This window comes from Esox lucius, chromosome 5 (assembly GCF_011004845.1).
Source record: "Esox lucius isolate fEsoLuc1 chromosome 5, fEsoLuc1.pri, whole genome shotgun sequence".
Lineage (NCBI taxonomy): Eukaryota > Metazoa > Chordata > Actinopteri > Esociformes > Esocidae > Esox > Esox lucius.
Window position 1 is genome coordinate 13,512,408 of NC_047573.1, and position 23,008 is coordinate 13,535,415.

The following is a 23,008-nucleotide window of genomic DNA, read 5'->3' on the forward strand; positions in this document are numbered from 1 at the left end:
ACACACACACAACCTCTCGCCCCCCCCCCCCAGCGCCACCGACAGCATTCTGCTGTTAGCAGACGGAAACCAGTTCTGCCCCCCCCCCTCTTATTCTGTCCCTCTCTCTTTCTCTCACTCTATCTCTTCCCTCTCAACCCCGCCACTCTTTGTGTGGAGTAAGTGGGCTGGGTCACAGAGGAAGTATGTCAGACCGGTGAGACGGAACGTCCACAGAGCCATTGGAAGAACCAGAGAGAGGAGCCCTCTGTGTGGAGTTTGATTTAGTGTGTGTTTGTGGTTTGCTGAGTTGTGATGGTAGCAGAGGAGGTGATAGTCACTCTCTCAGGAGGTGCTCCGTGGGGCTTTAGACTGCAAGGAGGAGTTGAAGATCAGTCACCGCTACAGGTGTCCAAGGTATGGTGTGTGTGTGTGTGAGCTTGTTGGTGTGTGTGTGTGATAGAGTTAAGCACATGGAAAAACAGGATGTGTTTAGTAGAGTGCAGTACGACAACAGATTGGTCTGAGTTTATGTGTGTAAAAGAGTGGAGAAGGCCTGCACAGCAGATCGTGGAGTAAGAGTTCCAGGAGTGAGCTAGGGGACAGCTGTGCTGTATAGGTGGTGGTATCAGCCCATCAGTATTCTGTTGTATCCATATATTATGCCGCCTGGCTGTTCATTACTGGTACAATTATTGAGCTCTCTGTCACAAAATGGCTGCCATGCATAAGCCAGGTGGGGGCTACACATTGGTAGAAGTCCCCATGCAATGTCTAGAAATGTGAGCAGCTGGTGAACAAGCTCTGTATAAATCAAATGCATTATTGATATGATCATTACTGTGAGGTGGCCACGTAGCCAATGAGCACTGAACAACAACGGCCTCCATAAAAGTCGAAAAGATCTGGTTCTTCTGCCTTGGCCTTAAACTCAAAGTCCAAACGCAGCTTTCCTTGGTACAGAATGGACGTGATTTCAAAGACCAAATGGGTGTCTATGATTTGTTCAAATTTGCTCAGTCTGGACCGGACCAAATCCGAACCAATCATAGATGTTTGTATTTTCCAAGCGAGGACAGCACGGTACAAAACATTACTAGTGTGGTAAACTAGGGCACAGCAGTGTATAGTACATGTGGTGTACCCTATTTTACTGTACCCTTCTACACTTTATTGTACTGATTGGACCCAACTGTACTGAACTGTGCTCTTCAAACTTATACAATGTAGATGTCTATGATTGGTTGAGACTTTTTGCGTTGTGTTTCGCTGCTCAGTCATTCTGTGGAATACCCAATGGTCATCAATTTCATCATAAGATTTTGTTTTGCTGTAACATATTATATGTGAAATATCTATCCCTGTGTTGTAAGATCTGATCAATGTCTAAGAAAGGGAACACAACCTGTCTTGTTTTGGGGTCAGATAACATTAGAATAATACTGAACTGTAGTAGAAGTGTTTGGGTTGATTAGATTCTCTATCTTTTGAAGATACACGTTTTGGGTTACGGAAACAATAATAAATACTGCAGTCTTTATTTGGCTCCACTTTCCAATGTATTTGTTCTAGATCGTTTTTTACTATATTCAGCAATGAAACATATCTTGATTTCAGCGACTGAAGAATTAAAACGTTTTGCTTTGCTTACGTTTCCTTAAATCCACAATTCTGATTGTCACAGTACTGAGGTATCTTGATCTGACACATGATCTATGCTTTCCTGGTGTTCACATATTAGTGAGGCAGGAATTATGCTGTCTCTGTCAGTGTAGTATGCCAGTAAGACATGATAAGACATTGGAATTGAGGGCACGCTACCTAAGTGGACACACACACACACACACACACACACATTGGTGTTGACAGTGCACAATGTATTTAATCCAATCAGAAAATATATTGTGTAAAGCTGGGCTTTGACCTCACCCTGGTTTCCATTGTTGTTGGTATTATGTTAGAGAAGAAGACGAGTCAAAGTTGATAATCCCTGTTGTGATGAATAAATGTTCAGGGAATTGCTGACGTCAACATCTCTGGCCCCATTTACCCTCCTACAGGACCTTGAACCTTATAACACATAGCATGTTCTACTGTCAGTGTTTAGCATCATCTGACACTGCGCCACCAACCTGTGGGTCGGACACAGGGAATAGAGGCTTTTATCCATCACATCTTCTGGCTGAACAAATCTGGATGAGCAGCTAATAAGTAGATGAATGGATGTGAGATGAATTAACTGGACACCCCATTGAATAGTCTGGCACAAAGGCCCTCCACCCATAGAAACAAAGTCACCACTAGAATAATGTTTAGTTGTGTGCGTGTTCGTGCTTGTGTGTGTGTGTGTGTGTGTGTCTGTAGGAGGGTGTGTGTGTTATGTGCGGGCGAAGTATGTCTCTGTTTTTGTCTGTGTGTGTTTTTATGTCTGTGTTTGAAAGAGAGAGAGAGGTAGAGAGAAGGATAGAGTCCTTTTTTTCCATGTCCTGATCCAGCTCCTCTTAAATGTGCTATTCTGATCCTGTAGACCCTGCTACTCCCAGCAGGGCTTATCTGAGGCATGTATGCCCTCCACATGCTCACACAACCTGGTGTTAAACGTTAGAGGTGAAAAGAGGCAAATAACCGAAATGATCGTGCTAACCAGGCTAATTTGGTAGTATAAGTCGATATTATTGACCATGTGAAGTTGGGGTTCTCCAACTTTTGAGGGTCTGGGATGCCTTTTATAATACCACATTGATCACTGCCTCCCTCATAATCATGGCTGAATAAACCAAGTTTTGGGCCCTCGGAAGGAATATTTGAAATTCCCAACCCTTGGCCATTTTGACGGGTTTTAGCAAATTTCATGCAATTCATAATTTTTTTTGTCAAGGGGCAGGGTGTTTTTTGTTGTTGTGGCTATATGTACTTTATTGCTACACTACCCATCCACAAACCCCCAAGGAAAAAAAGGAAATGAAAATGGATGGCCCTGCCCCTGAGAATTTTCCCCCCCCTCCCTGAGCATTGAAAAGAAAACTCCCGTTGTAAAATATAATTCCACCAAAACAGCATTAAATACTCAATCCAATTATTCAGCTATTAATAGTGCAAATGGGATTTTAATCAAATAATCATTGTTTGAGAACCCCTGCTGTGGTAAGTACCATATTCATGTTCTCCACGAGAGGGCAGCCTCTGCCAATTATAGTCTTCCCAGTTATTTGACAAAATGCCTTTTAGTAACAGTTTTAAATATGCTCTCATGGAATAATAAGCATATTGAAAATATGAAGGACAAACAAGGAGTGTGGAGGGATTGGTGTCTTTCTCAAACTGAGTGGGGGAGGGAAACCCTGTGGCTTACTGTATCTGTGCACCTGGTGATGCTCACACTATTGGACTCAGCCTGGGGAATGAGAGTGAGCAAATCAAATAATTAAAAATAAAATGCTGACACAAGGAAATACCATAGATTACAAATGACCATAGCGGTTATCAGAACATAAAACGAAGAAAAAAAAAATAATAGGTCACCCATGTAATTGAAAAACATGACCCATCTTTCCCCGTGTAACTACAAATTATCCACATTTTGAACACTTAGTAATGTCCTCTATTTCCTTGTTTTTAAGCTTGTTCCCCCTACAAAAATGCTTGTAGGGGGAAATTAAAAAAGGTATTACCTTGAAAACTGAATTATTTGAGTAATGTGGAGACCATTATTGTTACACCCTGTAAACATTTTCCAAAACCATTACATCTGTTGATGTGGTTGGTATACATCTTTTTTAAACTCGTCATATAGTATGTAAAAGGCTACATCCCTGGTTAGCAGCACTGCAGGTCAGTCTAGGAATGTGTCCGGTTGTCCTGCTGGAGTTTATTTTGGGTTTCGAGGGAACACATGGTGAATGTAAGGCATGCCCTCGGCCCAGTGCTTGCACTAGTGGACAGCTGTCTAATACCCCATCTCTTACTGGGTGCGCATGTCTGAGTAAGGTAGAGGTATCTTGATGTTTTCACATTTATTTCCTTTCAGAAAATCTCCTTTCAGAAAATTCAGTGCTGTTTGCGTACAGAACAAAATTATGTGTTGATAGGTATTATTAATTCATTTTTATATCCTTGGTCACAATTGTCCCCCATCATCCTGAAAACAAGCACTGGGCAAGCCTCAGCTCCTCACTTTACTGCCAGAAACCAAATAAAAAGCTAATCTGCAGGTAGGTGGTAATAATTCCCTACGTAGTCCAATAACAGATTCTGATGACTAACGGATTCTGATGTCTTGCTGTGCAACCAGTGTTGGAAAGGGATATATAAAATATTTTTAGTGAAGAAAAGAGTCCTTCAGAGCCACAAACAGAACTGAGGCATTTATTTTGTATTTTTCTATAGTTTAAGCGTGCTATATGTGGAAACACCCCTAATAAAGTACGCTCATTGTTTGTGAATTATATCCATACTGGGAAAGATGCTATTATGAGTTACAAAAAATGTACTGGACAGGTGACCTAGATTTCTAGAATAATCCTTATTTGTGGGTCTTGTCTTTTAAATATTCTGCTGTTTGGCACGGCGTGGATCTACCATCTGTCACCTGCTATTTCTCTCCTCCCTCCCTCTTTTCATCTCCTTATTTCTAGCCTTCCTATTTCTATTTCCCTCTCGCTCTTTCCATTTCTCCACCCCATCTACCCCTCTCTCTTTTTCACCCTTTTATTTTTGTATTTCCCATTGGGTGTCCTCTCACTCTCACACACTCTGTCCATCCCACCATCCCCCTTTTCTCTCTGGCTTTCTGACAGATCCATGTACATAGAGGGCTCTGCTCCTAACACATACCCCATTTAGTGACAGATACGTTTATGCCTGTTCTTTGCTCCCCCTTACTCCTCCTTCAGATCTCCCACTGATGATGACCTCATAACCCGTACCCTCCTAGCTGAGTTCAGCCTTTGTCTCCCCCTAGTGGTGGTCGGTGACTCAATCCCACCGAGGCTGCTAGTGTAGTGTGGTGTGCGTGTGTGTAAACGTGTATGTTTTGTGTTGCAGGTGAGGCGACGCAGTAAGGCGTGCAGGGCGGGCCTTCGGGAGGAAGATGAATTGGTTGCCATCGGGGACTGTGTGTCTTCTGAGCTCAGCCACGCACAGGCCATGACCCTTATCGACTCCCACCGACACACACTCAACCTCAGGGTCAAGAGGTCAGAGCACAGGCAAACACACATTTTAGGACCCTAAGAAACTGTAAGGTTTCAGCTTTATTTAACCATTCGCCGAAGGATGAAATGAAGTATGCGGGGACATTCCCCAATCACACCCCAAGCAGGCCTAGTGGAGAACCTGAAAGGAAACCAGACAGCCCTCGGTAGACTATCCAAGGGACACCAACTTGCACTAAGGCCTGCAGTTCCCTAGGGTGATGAGGCTGCCTACCAACTAAATGCCCCCATGAGGTCAAATCTTCCTTGTTTTAAGATCCTTGTAGGGAGCGTAGTAAAACAAAGAGAGAGATACACGCACAGAGCCCGACTACATGTCTCTCATCTGTCTCCAGGTCTGGGTTGAACACCGCGGTCTCGTCGGGCCGCACACACTCGCCCGCGGCAGCCCAAACATGCCCGCACCCTGTTGACAGGACGGCCTGCCTCACGCTGACCTCCCCCCCCGACAGCGAGGCCTACTACGGGGAGACGGACAGCGATGCGGACACACATACACACGCGCACCGCCGACAGCGGCGCTCGTCTCCACACGACCGTCTTCCCAGTCGCCAGCAGAACGAGGAGGAGGAGACCTCTGAGATGAGCGGGTAACAACGCGACAGCCAAAGCGGAAACCATCGCGTCCTTGCTTCCTGGTCTTTATCTATGACACCATCAGGGCTTGTCCGACCTCTCTCTCTATCTCTCTTCCTCCAGGTATGAGAGCGCTCCAGATGTTGGGATTTCCCTGCAGGGGACCTGGGGGCATTTGCCCACACTGGGAAACGGAGGATTCCAACAGTGGGAGCCACCGGCCGGTCTAGAACCAGGGTTTCAACCAGGAGTGCCACGCAGGGACGTGGTCTACCAACCCCCCCAGGCCCGCCCCGTCCCACACCCTGAACGAGGGGAAGTGGTGGAGGGAGGAGAGCCAGAGGGAGAAGGAGACAGTGGCTTCCAGGAGGCCGGTGTGTGTGTGAGCCTGGCCTGCTCCCCTCTGGTGTCTCCAGAACGGGCTAAAGGAGCCATGATGCTGGGTTCCAGCCGACAGATGGTTCCCATGGTGGGCGCCCAGCTGACCCCGGTCAGCGATCAGCTGTCCTCTACGTACAAGGACAAGGCCCGGCAAGCCAGTGAGTACCCCATAACAGATACCCTACTTGCTTCACATTAGACGGTCGAGCGTTAAAAGGAACTAACTGAAAGCTCCCCTGGCTCTCACCGTGGCAGTCCCTCCAGGAAGTAATTTCTTGGTTGAACAAAAAAAGATCCCCTCTCCTGTCCAACATTCACATTCAGTCTTCGGCTGGTTTCTTGGGGCAGGGTGGCAAAGATGACTGTGGGCTGTAATGGGACTCCCTCTGGTGGTGGTCTGCTGTAAATTCAGCCTCTCACTGTGATCAGCTGGGTGGAGGGACGTAAAAGGGGAAGGCAGTAGGAGAGGGACTTGTACAAATGTACTGTATATATAAAGAGAGAGAGAGAGGGGAGGATATATTTCCAGTTGCTGTCTATTCTCTGAATCAAAGCCATCCTCTCCTATTTCAAACCCCCCCCCCTCCGTCTGTCCTGTCAGTATTCTAAGCTCTGGTCTCACCCGAGTATTTATAGAGGAGTTCTGGCATTCCCCTCTAGCCTTGATGGACAAATGGATACATCTGACCTCCCATTTACTGTTCCAAACAGATGAACGTGCAATGGGGAGGAGAGGAGTGGCACACAGTTCATGATCAATGACATGCTGTGTATAACCTTCTCACTTCAGTCCAAATCACTGGATGGCAAAAACAACATTCTTGTCATGCTAATAGACTTTGGGTATACACTACTTTGATCTGCTAAGATGACTACACAAATCTACAAACTCTACGAGTGATCTCACATTGTTTTACGACCGTTTTCCAAATTTCTCCACACGTCATCAGCAGATTCCGGGGATGATTCCTGGGATGTTGTTAGCCTGCTAAATTTAAGTCTACTGTGGGGACTAACTTCAGTTAACACAAGTATATCTTTGAAAGACAGACAAAACTGAGCGTTGACTGAAATGACATGAGATGTACCCTTACTGTTTTAACAAACGCAAACACAGACTCACACACACACACACACACACACACACACACAGACACACAGACACACTGATGGGGATTGGAGAAAAGGGGTGTTGGGGGATTGGAGCGAGGCGCCATCAGTAGAGAATGACAAATCATCCGTGAGTAATGATCAGGAAACACACACAAGCACGCATAAACAAACAGCTCACACCTAAACATTTACAGGGTTATTTTCTGTGTGGGCATTCCTTGAGTGTGTGTATTACATGGGTGGATGGGGAAGACCCCGAGAGACCACGTATGCGTGTATTTGCGCTTGTGTGTGTGTGTGTGTGTGTGCGTGCGTGTGTGTGTGTGTGTGTGTGTGTATGTGTGTGTATGCGCTTGTAAGCCCAGACAGGTGTGTGATGTCTGTCAGACAGACAGAAATGGGGGCTGACCTCATTGGTTTGGGATAGAAGAAGAGCGATAGGTTGAGAGACAAAGGTCTTTTGATGAACCGGAGAGAAGAGAAGAGGGAGAGAGACTAGGGACCAGAGAGCAGTGCTGGCAGCTCTCCACCTGCAGGAGTCTTTGGGTCTATATATCTGAGTGAGTGTTGGAGACGATGAGGAACATCACTTCGCCGGGATCGAACCTGAAAGGAAAACTCTTAACAAACACTGTGTACGCAGGTATGACACACACAGACACACACAGATGCTGCTGATGATGACTTTGGGGTGCCGAAAGCGTGTGTAACGGACTGAATCTGGTTTAAACTGTGTTCGTCTCCTGATTGGTGGTACTTGGAAGTTTCCGTTTGACTGTGATCCCAGTTAATGGATGTGATAGACGCATTGTCCTGTCAGCTCAGCCACAGACACCTTCGCTGGTGTGGTGTGTGTGTGTGTGTGTGTGTATGCCAATAAGCGAATGTGTGTTTGTGTCACTTAGTCATGCTAGCAGTATTTGTGTGAGGCTATTTCTGAGGGCTGAGTTCATTTGTGAAACAGCTGAACTATCTCCCATTTAATACACTAGATACAAGGCACAGACATGGAGTCGGCCAGACAGGCAGACTTAATGGGCCTCGCTCAACTGGGGAATAGGGATCATTCAGAGCTTTGAGCCCCACACCACACACTCCTGTCAGTCAGCGTTGTGCAGCCACCCCCCTTACTTGTTTATGGTGTCAACCATCATGGTGTCATCACGGACTCAAGTGACATTTCAGATGCTATGACGTCATCAGGTGAATGTCCTCCAAACAGGCTTTGGAGTCTACAGTAGCAGGGCCGTAGATATTCATTACAGTTACTTCATTAACCCACTGCTGACCCTCCTTTTCCCCCTTTCTCCTCCTCCCAGAGCTGCAGAGAGATGACAGTGTGGTAGAGAAGCAGGTTAAAGAGGCTCGTACTAAATGTCGTTCCATCGCCTCCCTGCTCACTGATGCTCCCAACCCCAACTCCAAAGGAGTTCTTATGTTCAAGAAGAGACGCCAGCGTGCTAAGAAGTACACGCTCACCTGCTTCGGCCGTGCAGAAGGGGACATGGGTCCCGACACTGGAGGAGAGACTGAGTTAGAGGACGAGGGGAGCTCCTTTCCCTCCGGGTCGGAGGTGGATGAAGATGACGCGGTTGGAACCTTTGACCCTACCTGGGACAGCGGATATTTGGATCTGTTGGATAGGAGAAGCTCCGCCTGCCCTTCCACCTATAACTCAAGGCCCCAAACGCCAACCAATCAGTGCTCAGGGTTGGATTACTCAGCCTATCAGAGCCAGGATCTGAACGTGTCCACCAATCAGGGCTCTGGGATTAATGCCCCAGCTTATCAGAGCCCTGGGCTGGACTCCATTGGTTACGAGAGGAACGAGGAGGAACAGTTTGATCAGCCGATGAAATGGGCTAACCCTGTCAACTTTAATCCCACATCTAACCCCTCCCCTGCAGCAGGTCTGTCTAATGGGGGCTCAGTGGGGGTGAGTCAAGCCTGTGTTTTTCTTACTCCACCCTCTCACACCACAGTACTCAACCAGCCCATCCCTAACTCCAACCCTGACCCTACTCCACCTGGCAGTATCCATAACCGCACGGCACGCCCCTTCACCTCGGGCCTTAGCCCAGCTCACCGCCCCACCACCCCTGTCGTCTTCCGACCCCTCCAGCCCCCCCCGGCTGTGAAAACGGTTTCCAAACCCACTGCTGCAGTATCCATGGTGACCGTCTCACCCCCTCGTCCTTCAGGGGGTCCCGAGGCAAGGAGAGCAATCTCTAGCACCTCCCTCTACATCCCCCCTAGATCTGCTCCTTCCATCCTCTCTCCTCCCTTGGTCCTATCTCCGTCCTCCTCTCTAGCCTCAGCTCCATTCTCTCCCACCCGCTCTTCCACTCAAACTGGTCCTCATCCTTCTATCCATACTTCCACTTTCTCTACCTCTTCTGGCCCCCATACCCATTCCACTCCTCATCCTCAACCAACCCAACCCTCCTCCCCTCCTCCTGGTCAAACCTTTCCCCCTCCTCATGGCCCCATCTACCAGTCCTCTACTGTGGGGGCCCAACCCTTCTCTCCTGTTCCCACTCAACAACCGTTCCCTCCCCCCAGTCAACCATTCACTCCTTCCTTTGGCACACCTTACTCTCAGACCCAAGCCCCTCCTCCCCTGAACTTTAACCCCTACACTGTTACAACAACCCCCGCCATACTGACCCCCTCCACTGCCCAGTCCCCGGTCTCTGATTCGCTGGCGTCCCGTGAGCAGCGTATTGCCGTGCCTGCCTTCAGAACAGGCATCCTGGCTGAGGCACGTCGGCGCGGCAACAAGAAGCCCATGTTCCGTCCCTCTGTGGAGAACAAGAAGGACGTGTCTCCCAATCCAGCCCTACTGGAACTGCTCCAGAACCCAGACACTCCCACCACAATAGGCCCAGGCCCCATTGGGCTGAGTGGAGGAGCTGGGGGTGGGGAGACTGGAGCTGAGTCAGGTCCTGAAGAGGATTGGTTGAGGCTGGGGGCAGAGGCCTGTAACTTCATGCAAACCCAGAGAGGCCCCCAACCCCCACCTGTGGCCCCTAAACCCAAGGCCCCTCCACAGGTACCCCAGCTGGCAGGGAAGGGAGGTCAACTGTTTGCCCGTCGGCAGAGCAGGATGGATCGCTATGTCGTGGACAGTGCCCCTTCCTCCCCCCAACCCTCCCTCGCCCACCTCCGGCAGGCCTCTCCTACCCCCTCCCTCCCTTCTCAATTCAAATACTCTTCCAGCTGCAGGGCCCCCCCACCAATCAGCTACAACCCCTTGCTCTCTCCCTCATGTCCTCCACAGGCTCAGCGCCAGAGGGCAGGGGCAGCAGGGAAAGGTGGGGGACCGACGGGGCACAAAGCTGCCTCTGGGGGTCAGAAGACTCAAGGCACCAAGGCGACAGACTTCCTGAGTTACCAACCCTACCAGCTAAACTCCTCCCTCTTCAGCTATGGGGGCGGGACTCCACAGCCAGCCCCAGGCATGACAGGTGGCTCACAGGGGCCAATCAAAATGCCCCGTGTGTATGAGGTCAAGCGGTTCTCCACGCCACCCCCCACCGGCCCCGTCCCTACAGTTATCGCCCCGCGGTCAGCAACCACACTTGGAGAACCGCTGTGGAGGTCTGATGTCATTTCCCCTCTGCCAACAGCCACTTCCTTCTACCCCTCCCCCGTTGCCTACCAGCCTCCCCCACAGTGGGCCCCTCCTCCCCCAGCCCCAACCACGCCCCTCCCTCAGCTTCCTAGCTTATCCTCCGCCCATGTCCATAAACCTCCCCCGGATGCATCTCAGCCCTACACCTCTCAGCAGGGTAACAGGCAGTTTAAGAGTGCCCCTGAGCTGAGCCCTCTGGTCAATATGCCACCTCGCCCTGCCTCCAGCCAGCCCTCCAGAGTACCTCGCCCCAGGTTCAGCACCTCTAACCTGGGTCTGCAAGCCAGCATCTGGAGACCCGGATCCACCATGCACTGACATTACACACCATGGGTCTGAAAGAAAGAGACAGAGAGAGAGAGAGACAGAGAGACAGAAAGAGAGAGAGAGAGAGAGAGCAAGAGAGAGAGAGAGAGACAGAAGAAGAGAACGAGAGAGATGACAGAAATAGCCTGTATGATTGTGTCTTAGTCAGACTACAGGAGATCTTCCTACTGAACATTGGTCTACACAAGCATCAGAGATGTGGCCGCAATTCATTTAAATTCACTGGTTTGATATTTCTTTGGTTTGTGGTTTTCTTTATCACATTCACACATCCACATCTTAATTGATTTCTTGTTATTATAGACACTATTGCAAATCTGTTTGGTATTTTGACCTCACGAAAATAATATGATTTTAAGCATAGTTGACAGACTGTAGAATAAATGTTGCTGATATGTGAATATGGCAAACCTAAAAAAGCCAGAAGTTATGTAAAATGTTTAATATACAGAGACATGGATCGGGCGAGAGAATACGACATGATGTGACATGTTTGATAATATAATATGTTAAAATGGGATATTATGTACGTTTGATAACGTTTGTTTCAAGTTAAAATGGCACATGATATAAGTTTGATAAAGATTATTTGAAGTTAAAATGGGACAAGCAATGAGCAATGAGGAATTAAGTTGTTTAAATAATAAACAGACGAGTTGAGGATGTGGGGGGAAAACTGACCTGTAAAAAGGAGGTCAAGGAAATAGATATAAGTGAAGAGAAAAAGGAATGAAGAAAAAAAGACAGAGAAGATACACATAGTAAATCTGGCTACTGATCTATCAAAGGTGGGGCTACAAGAGGCTCAGCAGAATAATCCAGGCGTGTATGTACCATGCAGTTGACCTGGGATTAAAATAAGTATAACTCATGTGGTCTCTAAAGGTCACTTGCTTCTGCTGTGGCAAATCTTCTTTTTTGCTTTTTCCAGTATTATAGTCAAGATTATTATTATTATTATGAAATAGCCCGTTTTTCCTAGTTTGATATAATATGGTTGTTTAAGAGTATTGCACACTAGTACCCTCTATATCAGCATGTTTTTGCTTGGTTTTCTTTCTTTTATCTTTCCACATCATGAAGTTTATTGCCACATTGTGATAGGAAAAGGAAGAGAATGATAGGGGGGAGATTTTGTCTGATTGTCGATATGGAGAGTTGACCAGTTAATGCAGTGTTCTGAGCTTCTGACAAATAAACATGAACTCTCCAGTTGTTTGTCTGTCTTTCACAATGTTGCCTAATTACATACCGTGCACTAGGTTTAAAAGAGACTGGGTAAATGTTCCTATTTTCTGAGACAGTTCCTACCTTTATCTGCAAGGTGGTGTAGCTGCTTTGTACTTAGACTGAGCTCAAATTCATAGCGTTATGGTAGACAAACCAAAACCGTCCACAGCAAAGTAGCCTGTGGTTTAACAAAATGTGTCCCTTATGTCCATTAAGTGAACGGAACTCATGAATGGAACTCCCGTTTTAATGTGGTAAACTGGGCAACCCAGTTATCGCCAAACTGGTTCCTTTATCTGGCACTTACTATATATTTTTTTTAATTTAACCTATTGGAAAAACATTTAGTATTAAGTTAAACAAGTTTGCATTTTATGGCCAAATGATGGTTCTCAAAAATGCCAGAATTAGTGGAACAACTCAGCTTCCTCTAAGCATACTTAATATATATTTTTTTATCTTTTCAGCGATTCCCGTTAACTGTGTTTTCAATTCCTCCATCATGTTACCATCCGGATGTTACCATCCATTACCATCCGTGAGACGAGGAACCATAACTACCCTCTGACCTATGACTCCTGTTGTATCAGGTGACCAAGTCAGTGCTAACTTTAGCCTTACCCAAGCCCAGGGTGAGGTGGGGGTTGAGCTACAAATAAAAAATTGATGTGGTCGCATGGGTTAAGAAAAACAAAATGAATAACCCCAAACAACTGGGTTGTGGAGAAAGTACTAATGCTAATCTTTATCACAAGAAATGACACCTGGCTGCACTCCTGTTGGTATTAACTAGTACTGCACTCATCTCACTGAGGCATTTGGCTCCTTGACATAAAGCCTTTTTACAGACACACATATGCAAACACATATTATTGGGCACAACATCTAATCATAATCCTAATCCTAAACCACACACTATCCAAATAGTAATATCAACCTAACCCTAATCTTAACCCTAACCTCAAAAACCAAATTTTTATCACATTTTTTTACCTAGCCCTAATCTCAACCATAAATGTAACCAATAATGCCTAACCTTAAATTATAATTCAAACACACCCTTACATCTTTGCCCTAAATCTAACTCTAAGTATAACATAATTTTTTTAATCTGCAAACATTAGCAATAAGAAACAAGTACCAATTAGTTAAATTTTTTTGATTGACCCACAGTTTGGTGACATTTTCTATATAGTTAAATCAGACGCACCCAGACACATACCTTATTACACTAACAACCATGAGCAGCCCTCCTATTTTTAGTCCTGTTAATCTCCAGTCATTTAATTGAGTGCTGAGTGCTGGCTCTAAATACTGACTTGTTTTTACAGTGTGATTATGTAAAGGCATCAGAATATTACTGGACCACTATCAAGAGGACTCTATCCAGTTCTGTCAGACACAGGTCTTTAGTTATGCACTCACTGAAGGATCTGGTTTAGGATTGATGCAATGTAATGGGTCTGAGGTTAAACAGCATTATATGGGTTCGTTTTGAGGAAGGTTGTTGAAGTCTGTTGTTTACTGATGCTTGTGCATTAGCCCTCTGTCTGTCTCAGTATCTGTCCCTCTGTCTGTCTCACTCTCTGACCCTCTGTCTGTCATTGTCCCTCTATCTGTCTCAGTCTATGTCCATTGGCTGTTTCACTCACTGTTGCTCTATCTGTCTCACTCACTGGCGCTCTGTCTGTCTGTCGTTGTCCCTTTGTCTCTCTCACTCTCTGTCCCTCCGTCTGACTCACTCTTTGTCCCTCTATCTTTCTTACTTTCTGTCCCTCTGTCTGTCTGTCATTGTCCCTCTATTTCTCTTACTTTCTGTCCCTCTGTATGTCTGTCTTTGTCCCTCTATCCATCTCACTCTGTCCCTCTGTCTGTCTCACTCATTGTCCCTGTATCTGTCTCATTTTCTCTCCCTCTGTCTTTCTGTCTTTGTCCCTCTGTATATCTTTGTCCCTCTTTCTGTCTCACTCTTTGTTCCTCTATCTGTCTCCCTCGCCGTCCCTCTGTCTGTCTGTCTCAGTCTGTCCTTCTCTTTGTCTCATGATCCCTGGGTCTTCTGGCCCTCTCTCTCTCACTTTGACACTCTCTCATTCCCTCTCTTTCTTTCCATTCTCCACTGTTTATTTTGCAATTTATGGAAGTGGAATGAGATCTTGTTTATTGTACAGGTGTAAATCCTATTTGAGGGATGGACTGCTGGAGCGTTCACATGGTGAGAGTCATACACTACCCAGGAAGCTCAGCAGTGGCCGTAGTTATCTTCCTCGACCCCCCAGCCTCTCTTCTGGTCTAAACATAGACCCCAGCAGAATCTGAGAGACAGTATGAGAGACATAGACCCTTAACCTCAGCACCTACCACTGAACCTTAAGCCCCCCTCCCATCACACATCCACACCCAGAGTTCCAGGCCTCCATAGCCCAGGTCTTCACAGTGATAGGGTTTCACTCTCTCTTGGGTGTACAGGAGAGTGGGCACCGGGACACCGTCTGGAATACATTCAACCCCTCTCAGAAACTTCCTATTCTTCCTCTCTGATTCCTGGCAATTCTACTGAGGTAAGGCTGAGTTTGTGACATCAGTATCCATGCAGTCACTCATACAAGTCTCACAACCACCATGCAGGCTTGTGTGTTGAAGAAAGACTGTAGGTGAAATGATGCAGGATGTGTTGGCATAATAGGGACATGCCTATAGATGAATTGATGGAGACTTATACCAGGTTTTTAATTCAATCGACAATTTCCTACATTTCTACAGATTTTGTCATGGTGTGAAGTGGATTAGCAGTTCTAAGGCTAATTTCCTGAAACATTTTGGCATGTTAATATGATATCTGGCTGAGAGTGACCAGAAAAATGATTGGGGGGGTCCCATGGAGGTCAGGGACCCATGGCACATGCCCTCTGAGCCCATCGGTAATGCCAAGGACTTACATACTCTTCTAAAGTTTATTACACAATTGGCGGCTCACATCAAAACACTTGGTACTAATTTTTATGTGGAAGTGGTCAGTGTGAAAGCAAACTATGTTGTTGGCCTACTTTTGCCCAAAACCTTCCAATTCTATGTCTATGCTGGGAGATGTTTGGAAATGTTAAGGGAGATTATATGAGTTCTACAGCAGGAGGCGTGGGTTTCCAGAATTGGGATATGTGTGTGCTTCGGAATGTGCTGACTGATGACGTTCCCCATCAGCTGTCTACTGGGGAGATTTATCAGCAGCTCCATCTTGCTCCCCAGCCTGCTCTCTCGCAACTGGAGCCTGAGGACGAGGTTACCTGCAGCTAAAACAGGACCGGTGAGGGGGACAGGAGGGAACGGGACTCCAAGCCCCTCACCCTTCCCTCATGGCGCACTGTTCAATACGCTAGCCCAGAAACAGCTACATATGCCCCACATTCTCCCACCTCTGCCTATCTCTGTCCAGAGGGCCCTGGCCCATCAGGTTGTGTGTGTGTGTGTGTGCGTGTATGTGAATACTGTATAACTGTGGTGTATGTGTTTGTATATATCTACTGTATAACCAGTGTGTGTGTGTAGAGTGGTGACAGTGCCCCTCAGCAGAGCTGCTGTAGAACATGTAATAATAATAGCAGCAGCAGGGATTCCAGCAGACTAAACCAATTAGACAAACAACATTATGGAAGACAGACCGCAGGCCCTGAAACTCAAGGTCCCAGCACCCCAGAGTAGTGGCTCCACAACCACACCTACGATAACAGATGGGCGCGGGTATTGAACCATGTAATATTTATCTGCGGCAAAGCAGGTGTAATGACCCACCATCCGCCTGCTGAGTGGAAGGTTAGGAATGAGAGAAAAATAACGCTGGAGGCATTGAGTGAACACACCCATTTAGTAGGGTAGAGCTGTGTATGTGGCAGACGCGGTTCAGATATTCTCACAATAATCATTCTCCTTCATTGGGATGTTTTGTGTGATATAAGCAGACCATGTGATTGGATTGGTAGATGGTCAATCTGACAGTCTTACTACCTGTATCTTTTTGATTGGTGCAGGCAGCAGGCATGCCTCTCTCAGCTCCCGCGCCTCCTAACAAGAGGAAGAAGGCCAACAAGATCATTATTGATTTCACCAACATCACCCAAGATGGTATGATCCACACACACACACACACAAAGGTCAATATAAAACATTTGTCCAGGTGGGTGAACTTCATCTTAAACATTCTGATGATCTTTGTGTGCAGAGGCTATGCTTGTTTTCCCTGTATCATTTATTTATTCACTTTGCAAACATACATTTGCTTTGCTTTCACTCATAGAAGTGTTACTCCCCTTAAACAAATGTAAAATGTTGACGTGAGATTGTGACATCATGGGGCAAAGACACACACACACACACACCTGATTTATCAGCACATTTTATCAGCACAGGTCCCAGCTTTACAGCTGCATGTTTTATCTGGGTTTTTGAGTGTATTGTGTGACTTGACTTGAATGTGTGTAGCGGATGATGAAAACAATGTTGGGAACAAGAGGAGAGCAGCCAGCTGTCTGTAAAAGATACCTGACAAATTTATCAGAGAGATAGAGAGAAAGAGAGACAGAGAGAGACATAGAGAGAGAGAGAGAGAGAGATGGGTGGGGGGGTGGATTGGGGAGAAAAAAGAGAGAAAAAGCCATATGTAGTTAGAGAAGAAGAAGTAGAAAGCGAATGCTTATATCTACACAGTCTATGAGTCAGGATTTTGACTAATAAGGACATGCAGCTTCCAGGGCTTGGGGTTAATATTGACTTAGAATTGATTAGATTAATATGGAGCATTTCCTGGGCTCAAATCCCATGGGCTGGTTTTGTAGACACAGATTAAGCCCAGTCCAGGGACAAAAAAAAAGCAAGCTCATTGGAGTTTTCTATTGAACTTCTATTGATTTCTATTGACTTTCTATTGATTTTTTAGTCCTAAACTAAGCTTAATATTTATCTGCGAAATCGGCCCTACATGTGTTACATACGACTCCTACACTGAAAACCAATGCATTTAAAAGCTTGTAAATAACACGCTGTCTTGTTTAATACCTGACATCCCCCCCCCCCCTCATCCAGATGAGCAGTCAGACCCTGAGGCATCAGAGCTGGATCTGGGCACCAAGATCAAGGCTCCTAAAGACACCATGCTGGAAGAGCTGTCCCTTATGAGCAACAAGGGATCCAAGATGTTCAAGATGAGGCAGCAGAGAGTGGAGCGCTTCATTGTTACCAATGAGAATACTGTGAGCACAGTGAAACAGAATGCGCATCTGTGTGTTTATTCAAATGTACTGATGTCCACGTGTGTTTGCTCTGCCTTCTCTAGCAGAATCTCCAGAACCTGGCTCCATCCTTGGGGTGCGAGATGATGGCCTCCACTGCAGAGCCTGAATCTGAGCATGGTACGAATGGGCTCTCCTATTATTTACACTTTACCCAGCAGAAAGCAGACGCCAAGTATGTGAAACTATTTGACGTGTGTATTTAACCCTGGTCTGAAATTAACAACAGGGTTAAATATACACACTAATGTCCTGAAAATGTCTGGACCAAAACATTTAGACGGAGTCGTCTTTATCTCCTCCAGTGGAGGAGGAGGTGTTGCATGAGGAGCAGGACAAAGAAAAGAGGAGGAAGCAGTATGTTCGTACCTACGTGTCTCCATGGGAACGGGCCATGAAGGGAGATGAGTCCCTGACAGCCACCATGCATGGCAGCATGCCTGGACCACACGCTCCCAGTGACTTGCCCAAGTTCAAGAGCTTCAACAGGTAACACACCCAGCCTCAGCCTTCGGTTTGTGCTCCCCTGCTCAAGCTGTGGTTGCATGCACCGTCATCTACTGAGCTTGAGCGGAGGAACACGACTGCTGGCCGTAGCGTGTTTCCGCTATGACGGGGGGCCTTCAACCTGCTGAGTGTTGGCCTGTACTGTATGCTGTACATTGTACATTGACACTGTTGTTTGATTGACAGAACGGCCTTGCCCTATGGCGGCTCTGAGAAGGTGGGACAAATGACCTTTGAGCATTCTGATATCCTATTATCACCAGTGGAGGCTGAGCCCCTCCCATCTCTGCAGCCGGACATTAGGTCCCGCCCCTCGTTCAACCGCACTCCCATTGGCTGGGTGTGTAACCTGGAGGACAACTCACATATTCGCATGGAGCTGGACAACATGCTGCCCTTTGATGGAGAGACAGACGATCTGTAGACACACACACAGAGACAGATATGTACTTATACATATAAATACACAAACATTGGTGTACGCCCACACAAAAAACACACTGATCTACACACACAGGATTGATATGAATGAATTTGCATAAAGAGACAACAAGCCCGGGCGACCATGAAAGTGATTCTGATGATGAAGGTAAAGAAGAAATTGGTGAAATCACATGATAACACGGACAGCTGATCATGTTGCCTAGATACTGTAGACATTATAGACATCTCTGATGTTTCTATTTCATGCTGTATTCATCAAATAAACCTTTCCCTACACTGAATTCCCGGTTGCTGAGCTCTGCGTATTTTTAATTGGTCATATCACTCAACACATTAGAATTCAGGTCTGCTCTGCTACAGTAGACATTTTCATGACGTCATTAGTACAGTAGTCCTTTCACCTAGGCAGTTCAGCTTATTGACCAGGAGAGGGCAACAAGGAGCCGTTAAATTCCACTATCTGACGTCAATGACTGTAAGAATGATCGTAAAGACAGGCCAGTCAGCTATCGCGAGAGCAACGTACAGCGGCCGCAGCACTGGGTGGAAGGCTGGATTTGAACGCCTGTCTTCTCCTCTCTCTTGTTCTTTTTACCGGGACAGCACGAGACTGGAACAGGAGATAACGGGACCGGAGGTAAGCACGCAATCTTTAAAATATTTAAAATAATGGTTAAGGGATAGACAACTCATTCATCAGCAAAGAATTGCAACGGACGCGCACGCGGCAAAGTCAGTTGATGTGCGTGGTACTGCGCGACCTGATGTGACATAACCGCTGTCATGGGTTTGTTGGCTACGATGCTCTCTCCCTCTGTCTGTATCTCTCTGTCACTCTCCCACAAACTCTCCAGTGTTTACTAAGAGCGCCGGTTTAGATGGTTGTAATGGATGTCCTTTACGCAGGTAGATGTGAGGCACTCTTGGGCGCGCACACACTCAAACACACACACACACACACACACACACACACAGAATCAGCATCAGCATCTCCACGAGCATCGGGTTGTGCGTCATGTCATCAAGGGAGATTCTGAGGACCAGATTTAATACACTTCCAAGTTGGTCGATATTGTTTAGATGCTTTTAACGGATTATCGAACATAGCCTATAACCTTTCCTTTAGGCAATTATATTTTATTACCACTGGTAAGACGTGAAAGGACAGTAGTCATTTATTTATCTCCCCTCCCCTTATACTTTAAACAAAAGTACCCCCTTATACAATTTTTTTTTTTTTATAAAACAAAAAACTGTTCCAACCCTGTGTTTATAAACGTGGATATCGACTTCATCACCAGCATGGTTTTGTTGCCCAGTCAAAGCCACCCAGGGCTACCGGCCAGAAGGTTGATGGTTGGCCGACCGCAATGGATGAGCCCTGCCTGTCTCATTACACTAGGATCAGAACCGGCTGCCGAAAATGATCAGCTAGGGGAATATGGCTTTCAGTGTTGATGTTATATTTATATCATGTGAAAAGAATGCTGCACATTTCCCACCAACATATTTCTGTGACACAACACAATCTGAACAGACAGATTCTCCTACTCCTTATGGACGGCTTGGTTTGACAACCACCTTTTGTCTCTAAAGATTTTTGTAACAGATGTAGCTTTCCATTGATAAAATGCCCCGTGCACAGTTTCGATGCTGGAATTCTTGGTGGAGTGGAGTTGCAGGGATGTAGCTAACCCAGGGAAACGTGTGTATGATTCACAGAGCCCATGGCCTGACAGGGACCACTGATTGTAATAATGTCAACATTCTCTATAAGAGAGGGGGCCCAGGCATTTATCTTTTCAGGGGGTCCAAGATTTTTGGCGACCGCCCTGTCGAGGTGTAGCCTAATTATATTCAAATATTATGACAGTTTTGTGTTCACCACACACAAAAAGTTAAACATTTTAAAAGTAAAAAAATATATATATATTCAAGGGTTTTCCAACTTTTTTGGCTTGAGAATTGATCATGTGGTAAGCTAATTCTTTTTGTACCTTTATTTGTTACATTCTTCTAGTCATTCACCTGCTGTGACTTTTAAGCTCAAGAGAAAATTCTGCCACATGTTTTTTGTCAATACATGGTAAAACAAGGGTTCATAAACAATTCAAAAAGGCCATACAATCTGTTGGATAATTTCTTTCAAGATTCTGTTTAACAATTTCCAAAATAAATCTAAAATGGATGAATGAGATCCACACAAAAGATGCATTTAATAGTAACTAGTTACAGGAATGCAGTTGTCAAACATGAACTACACCAATGGGCATCATTGACAAAAAAAATGCTATGTATAGTTTTGCCAAATAGGTTTGGTCTATTTGGCTAAACCAGGGTGGGGTAATGTCAGTGTTATGGTGATTAGACAGTAGCTGGAAACCTGTGGTGCCTGACATTTGTGAAATTACTTAATCTTACAGTTGTGGTGAAATATGCAAAGCATGTACCTTCAGTTCCACATACATGGAATGCTACCAGCAATCAACCTGTTGGATATCCCTGAATTAAGCTATTTTGAAGTGTTCGGTTCAACATTGAGGAAAAGCCCTTCGGATTGGCAAGGAAGCAGGACAAGCTTTACTGAATATCTGGGCCTGCAGGGAGCAGGCTTATGTGTCCACAAATATCGAACAACTTATGAGAACAATGATCCACAGCAGAATGCTACTGTGCTTTTCCAGTCATAATGAGTCGAGGACTGGTCCACAACTCCACATGCCTGAGGTCGAGCTGGTCTGCCACTGCATTTTGTCGCTTTGTCCAGCATTCACCAAAAAAGTATATTTGACATTTTACCAAAACGTGTTGATTGATCCCATATTATCAGTAAGGACTGCTTGAAGAGTGCAGCTATTTACTCTCCATGCTCAATGGTTGCTCAACCAAACAGGTTTCTCTGGTTTAATACTCCTAGTACTTTACAAAACAGGCAAAAGAGTACAATACTCACACAATTCCTCAGTATGAAACACAATTCCCCTAGTGTTCTACAAAATCATCCCGTTTCCCTGCATTTGGATATTTTTCATAGGGTGACCTTTCCCACAACTGATCCAATTGAAATGAATTCAAATAACACTTACAGCTGAGTACTGGATTGTACCTGAATACAATGATGCAATTGTCCATTGCACTGAAGTGTATATGGTTAGTCTCCTTAGGAAAGGGGATCTTTTTAAATTAGTTTCCCTTGTCTTTGTTGATCTTTCATGCACATTGACGCAGCGGCTGCATATGTTCTTGTGGTTTTGTATGGGAAATTGGCGCAGATTTATTTTGTTTTGTATGATTGCTCGTTAACACGCAACAAACCATCCACTTACTGCTATTGTCTCTTATGTGATTAGAGAACAGGATAAACAGTTGACTCGTAGACTAAGTATATTGAATATATAAGTCACATTCCCCTGCTCAGACGTTCCTTGCCAAGGTTTGCATTCCGTGTCATTAACTGTGTCATCAACTGTGTCATTCATTAAGTTATTGAAAGATTGATTGCTATAACATATGATGGGTTAAGCCGATATGTAAAATATCCAGCCGAGTGTTGTAAGATCTGTCACGCATCTGAGCAGTGGAACGTGTCAATAGCTAGCGCTCAGAAAAGCGTAGTCATAATGGAATTACCAAAACAACATGTTAGTGGAGGTGGATGAGGACATATGGCTGGGATGATACAGTGTAGAATGATCTAGTAGTGCCCCAGTACATTTTCAACTGTCTCTTACTGCCTGGGAACTTGTTGATAGGAGAAACCACAGCCCCAATACCAGGCTTACGCGGCGGCATCTTGAGTCCCGGTATTGATTTACCGCTGCGGTTTGCTCTCTATGATAGATGAGTTTGGCTGTTACTAGACATACCAGCACTCAGGACACCCTGCCGCGAGTGCGCGCACACACAATACACACACACAATACACACACACACAATACACAGGTTCTTACACGTTGTTGCTGCTGTCAGGACTAAACTCTCTTTCCCTCCAGTCTGCAGAACAGGGTGCTAGGTGCATGACAGACTAGGGGTTAAAAAGATTCATCCTACCTTGTAGTTACAGACTAGGAGTTATTGAGATACTACCTTTTAGTTACAGACTAGGAGTTGGAGAGATACTACCTTGTAGTTACAGACTAGGAGTTATTGAGATACTGCCTTTTAGTTACAGACTAGGAGTTGGAGAGATACTACCTTGTAGTTACAGACTAGGGGTTATTGAGATACTACCTTGTAGTTACAGACTAGGAGTTGGAGAGATACTACCTTGTAGTTACAGACTAGGAGTTATTGAGATACTGCCTTTTAGTTACAGACTAGGAGTT

General features: G+C 45.7%; 3 protein-coding genes across 9 annotated transcripts in view; all 3 read left to right on the forward strand.

The window, feature by feature from the left end:
* The first annotated feature begins 147 nt into the window (after positions 1-147).
* On the forward strand, positions 148-12,435 carry LOC105005990 (synaptopodin 2-like protein). Its single transcript, XM_010864280.4, has 5 exons — positions 148-396; positions 5,023-5,174; positions 5,528-5,782; positions 5,892-6,307; positions 8,582-12,435. The coding sequence occupies exons 1-5, from the start codon at positions 295-297 to the stop codon at positions 11,212-11,214; spliced, it is 3,558 nt and encodes a 1,185-aa protein (XP_010862582.2). The 5' UTR covers positions 148-294; the 3' UTR covers positions 11,215-12,435.
* Positions 12,436-14,798: 2,363 nt separating this feature from the next.
* myoz1b (myozenin 1b) lies at positions 14,799-18,964 on the forward strand. 2 transcript variants are annotated; one of them, XM_010864268.4, is made up of 6 exons: positions 14,799-15,011; positions 16,476-16,569; positions 17,527-17,693; positions 17,780-17,852; positions 18,038-18,221; positions 18,426-18,964. In XM_010864268.4, the coding sequence occupies exons 2-6, from the start codon at positions 16,485-16,487 to the stop codon at positions 18,661-18,663; spliced, it is 747 nt and encodes a 248-aa protein (XP_010862570.1). In that variant the 5' UTR covers positions 14,799-15,011; positions 16,476-16,484; the 3' UTR covers positions 18,664-18,964. The 2 variants fall into 2 exon arrangements, with proteins under 2 accessions (XP_010862570.1, XP_010862563.1); XM_010864261.4 differs by having other exon boundaries at positions 14,801-15,011; positions 17,777-17,852.
* A 245-nt stretch (positions 18,965-19,209) lies between these two features.
* The window catches only part of LOC105005963 (inactive ubiquitin carboxyl-terminal hydrolase 54), a 46,504-nt gene continuing 42,705 nt past the window's right edge, over positions 19,210-23,008 (forward strand). For all 6 annotated transcript variants that reach the window (XM_029120014.2, XM_029120016.2, XM_029120018.2 and 3 more), the window contains exon 1: positions 19,210-19,320. The gene's annotated coding sequence lies outside the window, so the exon portion shown is untranslated. The remainder of the gene's footprint in view (positions 19,321-23,008) is intronic.

Excerpts from the sequence above, each read along its gene's own strand:
- LOC105005990 (XM_010864280.4), top strand. The coding sequence starts at position 295 with ATGGTAGCAGAGGAGGTGATAGTCACTCTCTCAGGAGGTGCTCCGTGG. Across the intron at positions 5,175-5,527 it reads CTCAACCTCAGGGTCAAGAG|GTCTGGGTTGAACACCGCGG; the intron begins GTCAGAGCACAG and ends ATCTGTCTCCAG. Across the intron at positions 6,308-8,581 it reads GGACAAGGCCCGGCAAGCCA|AGCTGCAGAGAGATGACAGT; the intron begins GTGAGTACCCCA and ends TCCTCCTCCCAG.
- myoz1b (XM_010864261.4), top strand. The coding sequence starts at position 16,485 with ATGCCTCTCTCAGCTCCCGCGCCTCCTAACAAGAGGAAGAAGGCCAAC. Across the intron at positions 17,853-18,037 it reads AGAGCCTGAATCTGAGCATG|TGGAGGAGGAGGTGTTGCAT; the intron begins GTACGAATGGGC and ends TATCTCCTCCAG. Across the intron at positions 18,222-18,425 it reads AAGTTCAAGAGCTTCAACAG|AACGGCCTTGCCCTATGGCG; the intron begins GTAACACACCCA and ends TTTGATTGACAG.